Source organism: Conger conger, chromosome 1 (genome assembly GCF_963514075.1).
Source record: "Conger conger chromosome 1, fConCon1.1, whole genome shotgun sequence".
In the NCBI taxonomy this organism is placed as follows: domain Eukaryota; kingdom Metazoa; phylum Chordata; class Actinopteri; order Anguilliformes; family Congridae; genus Conger; species Conger conger.
This window is the reverse complement of record NC_083760.1, coordinates 12,689,610-12,702,022: the sequence shown is the minus strand read 5'-3', so window position 1 is coordinate 12,702,022 and position 12,413 is coordinate 12,689,610. Positions and strand designations below refer to the sequence as shown.

The following is a 12,413-nucleotide window of genomic DNA, read 5'->3' as shown; positions in this document are numbered from 1 at the left end:
GCACAGTCAGCAGTCCTCTCCTCTCCTTCTCTTTCTTCTCCTCGGAGCTGGGAGGCACACTCGCCAGGTTTATTCCTTTGCTCATTTTTCTCCCAGATTGGTACCTTCGCACGCAGATCTATACCTCTCTCTCTCTCCCCGCGCCGCCGTGAAGAAAGAGGGTTATATTTTCCCCTTGAGTTAGGACACCTCATGACAAATGATAATAGATAATCAATAAACCGGGAAATATGAGGCAGCAAACTTTATGAAGCCAGGAGACATATTACTCCTGAACAACACTCGTTTCCCTTAACAAAGTCACTACTCGACTCTGCCTAATAATCTGAAGGAAAATCAAAGGACCCGCAACCACATCAGCAATATTGGCAACTTATTCCACTTTAATGGCATTTTGATTGATTTTTTTCTCCTAATGGTAGTTTTATAGATTTGACGCTGCTTCTGCAAAACAGTGGCTTGTAATAAACCTCCCAGAAGGCAAACAGCCACCATTAAAGCTCTTGTCTTACTAGGGCCCATAATTGGAGGTTGACCACCACTGCATCTCGGTTGTCCGCACAAACACATATTGTATAAATGTATTTTAGCGTTACACCAAATATAAAGTCACCAAGGAGCGATACATAATGCAGACAAATTAATACATCCTTGTGTGCATGTAGGCAAGCATTTATATAGAAATATATATACACATATTATTATATGTATATATAGTGTGTGTATTTATACATTTGTTGTGTGTAAATATACACACACACACACACGGGTCTGCACACACAAACCGAACGCATGCGTGCATTTGTATTTACAAACACAATTTTAACATCATCCTCCTATATATTTTTTTTTTCCCCGGTGGGGGGAACCCGGCGTTAAAATGGCGGCGGTTGACCTTGGCGCTGACATTGTGACGTTTCAGTAAAGCATTGACCTGATGAAAATGGAGGCGCCGGCCGCTAATAAATCAGGCGGCTTTAAAATGAGTTTACCCTAATGCTCATTCATCACAGCCGTAATGCCATTTGCAGCCGGGGATGGGCCGCGGTGCGCAAACACAGCAGTAAATAACAACAGGGCCAACATCGCCGCATCACCGCAGCCCCCTAGCATCAGCATACATTTATTAAAGACAGTAATCCCCCGCAGGCCGTATCGCAGTTTAACACCGCACAATGCTGTAAATATAAGCCAAATTTATTATAATTGTCTGGCGTTGGCATAAATTTTGACCAGAGGTATCCTTATCTAAGAGCAGCAGAGGAGGGGGCGCAGTAATAGCACGGACGCTCGCTCGATATCGAGACCAAACACAAATTGCTCTTTGTCTTAAGGAGAGGAAATACAAACGCCGTATTTATACGCGCTGCGTTAAAAAGGTGAGAGCCCAAAAAAAAAACCAAACAAATAAAATAAAATAAAATAAAAACGTGCCCGGCGTTCTTGGGATTTCTTATTTTCCCCCCCTTTTGCAGCAGGGTGAAAAAGTCATTATCTAAATGAAAAAATGGGACAGAAAGCTCATTAGAAAGCAACATTTGTTGAGGGAGGAACGTAATAAACAATAACGGATGACAATCGTTATTGCCCCTGACACTGATGAGCTCCTCAGCAAGTTTGTTTATTAATTAAAAACGTACTTTCTCCCCCCCCCCTCCCCTTCTCCCCGTGCACAACTCATTGAGCTGCGAAGGCGCTCGTACATCAAACTTCATCGTGCGGAGGAGAGACGAGACCAGATAATGCACGGCGCTAAAGCTGATTTTCCGTGATGAATCTCGGAGCATATAAATTGGCTAATATCTGAAAACATTTACAGATACTAGAGGAATTGACTACTTGTAGGACATGATGGATGGCCCTTTCAAACAGCGGCAGACAGCTCCGCAAATCTCTGCGGCTGCTAAAGCCCTCATTTGATTTTCCAATTTACTCCTTTTAAATTTATCTTCCCACTAAATATAAAAAGTAGTGATTTTGCCTTTTCCCCAGCGTGGCTGTGGGAGGCGGGTGGCGCCGGTGGTGGAGGCTCTGGTTCTGGCGAGGCCCGGGTCTCGGAAGGGTTACTGGGGCAGAACTGATCCTCCCCGGCCCCGCCACGAGCCCCGGTCCCGCCAGACGGCCGCGCGCGCGGGTCAAATCGTTACTCCGCGGCCGACGAGCCTTCAGCTCCACCACAGAAGAAGAGTAATTAGTATACTTGTCAAGTGAGGTAAGGCAGGGCTGCTTACCTCGCCATTTTCCCCCTGCCCATTTAGCCCGCCCCCCCCAGCCGCCCGCTAATGAAGGGCCCCTCGTCTCATTATTCAAAAACAAAAAGGCTCCACTTCAGCCTCCTCTCCTCCTCCAGTCCGCCATTGTGCAGAGGAAACGCGCTGCCTCTCACACAGATGCAGGGACGCAAACCGATAAGCCACGAGGGGGCTTGTCTGGACGACGTCCTCCTGAAAGCCACGACGGAGCGAATTCAACCAGGTAAAAAAAAAAAGAAGGACACCATGGATTCCATCAATTCATGAAGCAAAATTATTTTTTCAGCAATATTCTGACAAAGGGTTTAGCCATTGGACCTCGGGTGCATTGCACTACCCACGTATCTCTGGTTACTAAAGACAACAATAAATCTTTCGGAGGCCCCAATCATTATTAGAAAATATGAAGCAAGGATCTAATCTCGTGCTAGGCCTTGGGAAAATGAAAAAGGTCAAAGCGCTCTTCAGAAACGCTGTATCTAAATCTGCGGCTCATGGATTCACACAGGGGACGAGCAGAGGGTGTGAGAGACACAGAGGTTGAGAAGACTTCCTTAGTGTCCCTCTCTAATGGAGACAGGAAGGACCTTGACCAGGGGGCACTTCGGGCCCGATATTCCAGCGACACTTCTCACCACAATGGACAAGGCCAGAGGAAGGAAATAAGTATGTCTGCGTTCTTGTGCAATGACATACTGATTTTATTGATTTTTGCACAAATTGAAGAAAATCACAATCATCATTTATGTAGGAGCATCATTCCGTGTGCACCTTTAAAGATGTTAGGGGCTGCTCCAGTAAATACAACAGCAGCGACTCCAGTTTCTCCAATCACATCATGTCATCTGGCCAACAGTACAACTGGATTCACATTTACTTTCAACTCAACTCATTTCAAGCTGCACTGACTGAGCATACATAACATACTCAGGTTAACCTTTCAACTTTTTGTTTTGTTTTTTTTGTTTTCAAAAAGTACTATCGGAATTCTCCGAGAATTTGACCCAAATAACATTTAACAAAAAAATGAGATTGTTTGTAACATCAAAAAAAGGTAAGGAAATGATGAAACTCCAATGACACAAAAGAAATCAATAATAAGCAAAAGCAGCTTTGAAGTGACGTTCTCAGACCAAACGGGCGGCTGAACGTTCGCCCCTCCCCCTCCCCGATCCGGCCACGCGGAAAAGCATTACGGATGAGCGTACCGCATCCGAAACACGACGGAAGCGCTTTTAATGCGTCCATTTATTTACATAAATCTCCAAAACGGCCTCCATCTCGCCATTTAGCGCTGGGACCGGCGAAGAGGCTTAAAAAAGAGAAGAGAAAAACAATTTAAAAGCGCACATTGATCCAGTCAAAGTGATTGTACATATATTCCACGGTCCCTAAGGCACCGTTGCCGTGTCTCTTAAACGCGGAGGGAAGAAGGGGAATAAAAAGACAGTGGTGGGTGAAGCCAGGCAGGCCCTGCAGTCCAGGGCAATGTCCCTTATATAGAAATCTATTGATCCCCGCAGTCTGCTCAGGACACAGAAGAAAAAGCCTGCAGTCCGGGTGCAGATGATGGATGCCCCTGCCAATAGCACTGAGCAAACCTGTTAGCTAATTGCCACCAAAGACAATTATCCTAGCATTGTTTCATAATGGAAACACATTACAAAACTCTAATATACACACAGGGAGATTTGATGATTTCACTGCGGAGCCATGTGCGCCGAATTTCATTGCCAAAAGGCCAGAGGGGTCACCGCCGAGGGGGTGGGGGGGCGGGTACGGCGTGTCAAAATAAAAGTCACTCTCGCCGGTCGAGAGAGCCGCGCGTCGCGCTAACCCTGCTGGACCGCCACAGCTCCGGATGAGAGATGAAGGGATAGTCCATCTTGTGTATGCTAAATGGAGTCGCTGTAATAAATGCAGCGCAATTAAAGGCGCTGTGCACAGACCAGGGATGGAATGTGCTCCGTGCAGACTGTCTGTGTAATACCCATACAAAATGGCCTCACGGTGAAGCATCAAGAAAACGCCGTATAGTACACAGTAATTATGGAAAGCATCCCCATATATTTATGTGCCTGGACACCAACGTGCAAAAGGCTATGAGCAGAGCATGCACACAGCAAAAAGTTCATTCGTTTAAAATGGGAAATTACCATTGTCTGATTAAAAAAAAGAAAATTGTGAAGAGGCTTTAAAAGAGCACGCTGCCTTATGTTATGTCTGCCACTGGAGAACACACAGCCTGGCTCATCCTCCTGTTTTTCCCCACAGCTAAATTTATTCCATTTACTGTCACACACGGTGGTTTTATTTTGGTTTAACTAGGAATTCTGGGAATATTAATTATTCATATATTCAGAGAATTATTAAGGATATTGAAAGTACTTCAAAATTGTGCAAATAACTTCCAATTATACTTTAATTCCCATTAATTACAAAGTCACAGGATAGTATAGTCTCCAGTGACAACTGTCATAACATAATTTACACACGTACAGTATGGCCATGGGTAAACATCACTCTAGTTACATTAGCTTGTTAATGCAAATATCTAATCAGCCAATCATGTGGAAGCAACTAATGGTCAACATGTCGGTCAAGACGTTCAGCTGTTTTGCAGACCAAATGTCAGACTGAGGAATAAATGCGATCTGAGTGACTTCGACCATGGAATGATTGTTGGTGCCGAACAAAAAACATCCAGTGAGCAGCAGTTCTGCGGGCAGAAACGCATTGTTAATGAGAGAGGTCAGAGGAGGAGGGCCAGACTGGTCAAATCTGACAGGTGATAGTGATAGTAACGCAAATACCCACATATTACAACAGTGGTATGCAGAAGATCTTCTCTGAACACATAACGTGTCGTGGATAGGCTACAGCAGCATAAGTCTAATAAATACCTAATAAAGAGCTCACTGAGTGTATATATCCATAAGTGTTGTGTTGTGCGGTCAAGTGTTGTGTTTGAGGAAGAACTGCGGTTATTCAAGTAGACTGTGTGCTTACATAAACCGGAAACTTATGTTCAACATTTCGATACCTAGTAAATATTCAACTTAACATAGCTACAGTACTTGAGAGTTGACCAAAGAAGACAGATTACAGTTCCTCAGTTTCATACAACTCAGTAACACATTTTCATCTGTCAAAAACACAACTAAAACAACGGTTATGTAATGGCAGGCTCTGGAAAAAAAGGCCATCGGTACAAACAGTAAAAGTCATTCCTTGTGCTCCCTCTCTCTCACTCTCATTTGGTGTGTGTGTGGGCCACAGTGAGTAAAAGAGATTGCCTCCTTCAGTGCCAGAAAAACCAAGAACAAAGGTGTGCCTGTCAATAAAGTGCATTTAGTGCCGTGGGGTCATTCACATCCATCTGCATTGATATTTCTGAATGCAATGCAGTGCCAGTGTTGTTGCTTTTTGTCTCGTGTCTTCAGTGAATCGAGTTTTATCATTTGCGCTAAACCGCTTCACGGTTGTGTACTGGTGTGTAGAAACAACACACCAAACTAGACACATTTGCCAAATCTGTTCTTCATACATTTTGTATTTGTATGTCATCATTTCAATAAAAAACTATTTCTGATCATAAAAAAAGGTTTGTCATTTGGACTTAAAACATAAATTAAATTAATCTATACATCACATTAATAGAAATTATTATAACTGTAGCTTTTCCTCCGAAAATAAATGTAAAGTACAACAGGTCTTAAATAATGCAGATCTCTTTGTAATCATTCAAAAAGCACGCCACCTACAAACTGAAGAGAGAAAGGATTCCCTTGGTGGATCAAAACCTCGGTGGACTGCATCTTTCAGGGAAAAAGTATTTTCTGGAAGGCTACCTGCTTTTACACAGTACTCAGACTACTATTTTGACAAGCGCTGGATAGCAGTGGGTCCAAAGCAATCAGAAGCCTGACTTTGACAAATGGCTGCACCGCGGCGAAGTTGAAAATAACACACATCCACTTTAATCTCTTTCTTGATTAAATCGACGGCGTACCGTTCCGACGTCGTGTCATTTGCTCATAAAGGACCCACTACCGGTTACTTTCCAGGATGTGTCTATTGAAATGATATTGAATTCATTTATTTATATTTTTCCAGAGGAAGAATGAGATGCATGTAGTTCATTCAGATGTCATTTATTTTTATTTATTTATTTTTCATTTATTTGCATTAAGTCACCCAGATTGCAAAATGAGTGCATGGATTTGCAGTAATTAAAGAAGAGGGGGAAAGCAGCAGAGAAAACAGGAAGCCACGCAGACGAGCAATCACGTTCCAGCGAGTGTTTTCATTTTCTGTCCCCTCCTGTTAAACTGAGGGAGGGGATTCATGTAGCACCTGCAGTCCACCACAAGAGGCCCAGTCTGTGTTCAGCGCTCCACCACAGACACAAAGGTAAACACCGCATCGCATATGCGGAAAACCTCATCGCCTTCTCTTCACAATCTCACAATGTTTTGCCCCAAACATACGTATGCATGGAGCGGTTGATAAGCCCTTTCACTGGTGGACTAGAGCAGGGCAGAGGCAATAATGACACTGTTGGTGGCTCATTCTGAGTATCACCAAATTACTCATAAATCTTTTGCAAGCACGTCCCAGGAGCACAATTAACAGCCTGTTTTAATCACACTGTTGGCACACGAAAATAACGCTTCTTTTTCCTGTGGCAAATTAACAATGGCTCTCCCTTCTTGAAGTCTAGCTTGTCTCCATACTGTCCTGTTTTGGTGTTCTGGACATAACTGCTACATCATGTGCAATTTCTGTGTATGGATGACGTCAATCAAAGAGTATGTTATGAATCATCCATGCCGTATGACAGGAAGACTATAACAAAATGTCATAATATTATAAATTTAAGATAATGTGTGTTGAAGTCATGCATATGTAAGTACATGGTGAGAAAATATGTTTTATGTATTTTATAATAACTTTTTTCTGCTGTCATCAACCAATAAATATAAAATCAATATTTATTTATTATAATATTTTAAATAAAAATAAAAATAAAGAAATAAATCTAATGAACCGCTCGAACAGCCGATTTTCACCCTCGACCCTCGACGACCCCTCCATACCCCCCCCACCCTAAAGACTTTGGGACATCTCCGACGTGCCTGAAGAGCTTTCCAGTTCCATCGCACTCTCCATTTGCTGGGAGGAGCAGAGTGGAGAGGTAAAATAAGGGGTTATAAATAACACTGATGAAATGAAATGGCATTGATCTAAACAGCAGTTAAGTGGTGGGTGGTCTTCCCGGTGCTTAATTGTCGGGCGAGCTGCCCCAGGTATAGCACTGTGGGCCCTCTCTCTCTCTCTCTCTCTCTCTCTCTCTCTCTCATTAGCCTGCCCGTGGCTGAGAGGGGCTTCGTGGCTGCACAGCGTTCACTCCGGTGGGCCGCGAATGAGAATTAAGTCAAAGGAAAGCAGACGTGCGTTCAAGACAGCTAACGTTCGCGCCGAGCTATGTTTGCAGCAAAGAGATACTGTTGAACGATTTTAAATGACCAGTCTATTTAGTTTGCCACCAACGCCTTTTGAATACAAATGGACGCTACTTTGGTCTAACAATGCCAGCTAACTGATTCATTGCTTACCTGTGAATTATGTTTACGTTTTACAAGACAAATTTATTTCATTGATTAAAGTGTGTTATCACAGCCAAATAAATGTTAACTTTTGTTCTCTTGGCGTTTTCCCCATCAGCAGCCATTTTTGTTCGCCGTGCACTACCTTTTTAAACGATTAACAAACGTTAGCTAACGTCGGGCGAACAGAAAAAAGTTTGAATATTTCGGCTAACGTTAGCCATCTTGAACGCACGTTAGGTCTACTCACGCGGTACGCCATCTCGTTCCTCCAGAAACCTCTCCAGGATAGCACGCGCCATCAAGGAAGGGGAGAAATCCACCTACAGCCAAGCAGGAAAATAAGATATTAACCACTACCTTCCATTCAGTACATTTATTGAAAAATATATATATACAGTGCAACAACAACAAAAAAACTACATTTTGGAAATTCTCAGTCTAAAGAAAATGGTGAGGAGAATGCAAATGAAGGGGAGCGAAATTAAACCACTCCCACACAGTGGTTTTGATGAGTGGGAAAAGAGTGTTTTGAAAACCGGAAAGCTTTTTCACAAGAATGCCGTTGCCAGTTCCTGTAATCCAGTTGACGTCTCCAGAAGAAGGAAAAAAAAAAAGAAGAAATCTTATAATGGGGCTTAAGTATATTCGCCTTCCTAAACCTTAACCTATCCTTCAACTGGCCCTACATTAATTAGCAGTCTGCGAGCCATCATCGGCCTTAACCCTTCTTCTTATAGAAAAGATCTCTTGCAATAGTTAAATAAATTGGTTTAATGTGGCCCTTTGTGTGTGTGTGTGTGTGTGTGTGTGTGTGTGTGTGTGTGTGTATGCGTGTATTTCTGTGTGTCTGCATGTGTGTCTGCACTGTAAATGTGTCTGTGTGAGTGTGTGTGTGTATATGTGTGCATGCATATGTGCATGTGTGTATGTGTGTGTGTGTGTGTGTGTGTATATGTGTGTATGTGCGCACACGTATGTGTCTGTGTGCGTATGTGTGTGTATGCATACGTGTCTGCGTGTGTGTATACGTGTCTGTGTGTGTGTGTGTTGGAGAATGGGCCAGAATTATGGTGAGGATGAGCCTTGCCTATGTTTTTCTAAGGGAAGTCTGGCTTGTTCTTTGTGTGTGGTTTGAAAAGTAATTTATATTGATACACAAACCATAATGATTACAATGACAATAAAACAATTATAATAAAAATACAAAATAATTTGAAGCAAGAAAACAATATTGCAAAGAATTATCGCATCTCTCTAATGCATACAGTAGGTGAAAGAACCAAATTCAAGTGCTACTATAACGGGCACAAACACAACATAATTGTTTGCAGTTTTGTGTATGCAAAATCAAATTGCATTATACAAAACATAATATAAAACTAAGGGAATAACAATCTGATTTTAAAATATGAAAGCACCTAATCATCCAATTTGCTCTTTAAGATATAAACATATTTTTGCATTTATTATTATTATTATTATTTTGTTATGGAAACAGGAAATCTCAAAGGCAGGGAGCATTTCTCTCTTGTTAGCATAATTGGGAGGCGAAAGTGAATTTGCCTTCAGCTTATGGCTCTATTGTAGCGTTTTATCTCCACTGCGATCCTTTCTAGTGGAGCTGGGAGCAGAACAGGCTCCAGATCGAGATTTACCGCCGGTAATATTTGTTAACATCACCATAATTCTGCATACAGAGCATAGCCTTGGAAGACCAAAGATGTCTATAATTATTACGGGTAAAAGACGGTCTTTATCTTCATTAGAGAGCCAGCGCGTTCTTTGTCCGAGAAGCCTTCCCTCTGTAACCTGCAGGTCTTTTTTTTACGACGTGGGATTCATCCTCATTGGATGCCATTAAAATCCGGGAATAACGGGATCGGTGCCTTCTACCCACATCAGAGCTGACACATGAAAAATTGTGGAATTACTGAGGGTAGTCCAGCCTGAATAAGGAGCACCTGATTAGTTCAGGTACTTGCGTCTCCCTAATTTTCATATTAATCATGCGTCCATCTCTCTCCAAAACCAGATCATCATGCTTTGTGTCAGAATTTAACATGTAAGTAAAATTTATAGGCCCTCAAATCCCTCCTGAAAATAATTATGGCAGAAGAAAACTAAGTCTTGCTTTTTATTATCCCTAATGCAAATGAAATGTAAATCACAGCATTTCATTGCTTTTCACCTTTAATGTAGCTACTATTAACATCCTGTGAATGTATTTCTGACCTTCATAAAAAAAAAGAGCGGAATTTTAGTGGGAGAGTGGGGGAGGGGGGTATTTTAAATTCCTTTTAGATAAAACATCAATATGCAATAGAGGATTTTAAAAAGTGTTACATTTCTCATCAATTTTATAGTTTTCCCCAGTTGGAGATATATTATCTCATAAACTGCCATCAACTACATCAATTAACTGTCTAAGGAATCATGAGTGCTTTGTTTAAATGTTAAGTAGCATATTAAAATGACAGTTAAATGGTTCATAGACAGTAATCTTCGGGATGATTTTAATTATTCGAAGAAAAAAAAAAACTGCATGTCAATTGAATGGATAACAAATGATGGCAGTTAGCTTCAAGGTGTCCCTGAAGTAAACAGATGATTTAAGATACTTTAGCCGGATACATTTACAAATTCTGCACATGTACTTCTGCGGACATGTATTGTGTGAACATACACAAACAGTACATACACACACATAGATACATACATACAGTAGATACCTATATATCATACAAAACATACATACAGCACATACACACATACATACAACATACATACACACGTACATACATATACATACAGTACATACATACAGATACATACATACACAAATACACACAGTAGATGCATACATAACAGCATATATAACATACATACACATAAAAAGAGTTCATAGACATACATGCATACACACACAATCTTTATTATTACAGTATCATTAAGCTAATTTGGTATGTGCTACAGGTTCAACAACACAGCAGTATATGCAGGGCCAGTCTGTGGAATTCATTGCACTGGCCACTCCTACGGCAGTAAACAACAGCATAAGTGTTGCGAGATGCTTTTAATACACAGTCCTCCAGCTCAGCCTTGTTTGGACAATTCGGCCAAATGAATCATGGCGTGCTTTATCTGCAATTTCGCCCCTATATTTTTCCCCCCCATATTATACAGATGGGTGTAGTTATTTCACTAAAACTGTGGCAAAAACACATTTAAAAAATCAGCCAGTGATTTGGGACACCCTGCGATGGGACACTGAGCAGGTGTACCGGCATTATCAACTAAACAAACGCTATATCACACAATATTACAATAATATAATCATTACAGCCTTGATTTAGGACGGTCGGCCATTTTAAAAAAACGAATGTGGAGCTAGCGGAGCGAGGTGGCGCAGCCTTTAATACATGGTGTTTCTGGGGCTTTCACTACCCATTAAACCTTGTGAGTAGCCCAATGCTAATTGCTAATTTGCTGACTTGCTGCAATGCACAGGAGATGCAGGCTGGGGGAAGCCCATTCATTCTTGTTAATGTGATATGTAGAAACTCACCCGCTGCAACACTTTAATGCTCACAGCACCAAGCCATCTTTAATACAAACACTCACTTTCCCTACCCCCCCCCCCCCCCCCCCCCTCCCTCCCCTGCACTCACCACCGGAAGCCAACATTAAAACAGGTTATATACTCTGGGGGGGCAGGCCTGATGCACATCCATGTAATACTGGACCACTTCCACCGCTAGTAAGCTAAATATTTTACAGCGTTCAAGTGGAGGAGGAGCAGCAGGGACTTAACACTGCTACACACCAGCCTCGTGTTGTTTTCCTGCTCTCAAACCAGTCAAATGCACCCAGAGATGAACAACAAGCTATACATTTCATCTGCGCGCTCGGAAATAAAAAATGTATAACGCTAAGGTAGAGTTATTTTTGTGCACTTGAAAATATTGGTTTCCTTCCTCATAACTGATGCACTATTACAGCACTTAACACATTTGACCCACATTAATCTAAAATGAATGAATCAATAATAAACTATTTTTTATTACCGTACATTTTTCGGCACACCTTAACTGCTAGTAACTTTCATGTTTTAAATGACAATTATGATAATGGAAGAAAAAAAGTATTCTCACATCTGCTCAAAGTGGATAAGGACTAATTATATTAAATGGCTGGTTAATTGATGAGACTATTTGTCCAATTTTCATAAGTGCTAACAGGCAGCCAGATTCCGCAGCAGCCCTGCTCGAGTGCTCCGGCGGAAAAACGGAGAGAAAGACGGGAGATGGAAAGAATGAGAGAAAAGGAGGGAAGACATTACCTCATTGGCCAAGTCCAACAGGACGGCGGATGAGGGATGGGTCTTCGCCGCGGTCACGTAGCTTCATTACGCCGAACAACAGAGGAAAGGAGGGAGAGAAAAACAGACAGAATCAGACAAGAGAAAGGAGGACAAGAATAGGCCAGCCCAGACATGTTAATGTCCCTGATGAGTTTGCCCTCTATGGCAGATGGCAAGCTTGGCGTGCCT

The 12,413-nt window shown here is 41.9% G+C and overlaps 1 protein-coding gene across 7 annotated transcripts in view; it reads right to left on the bottom strand.

The window, feature by feature from the left end:
* cdin1 (CDAN1 interacting nuclease 1) overlaps positions 1-12,413 on the bottom strand; it is a 66,894-nt gene that overhangs the window by 38,765 nt on the left and 15,716 nt on the right. For 6 of the 7 annotated variants that reach the window (XM_061218374.1, XM_061218344.1, XM_061218364.1 and 3 more), the window contains 2 exons: positions 12,204-12,264; positions 8,112-8,184 (listed from right to left, as the gene is read on the bottom strand). In XM_061218374.1, the coding sequence (XP_061074358.1) occupies positions 8,112-8,184; positions 12,204-12,264 (134 nt within the window). Of the gene's footprint in view, positions 1-8,096; positions 8,185-12,203; positions 12,265-12,413 lie in introns of those variants that run through there. The other variant, XM_061218389.1, reaches the window with a different exon arrangement.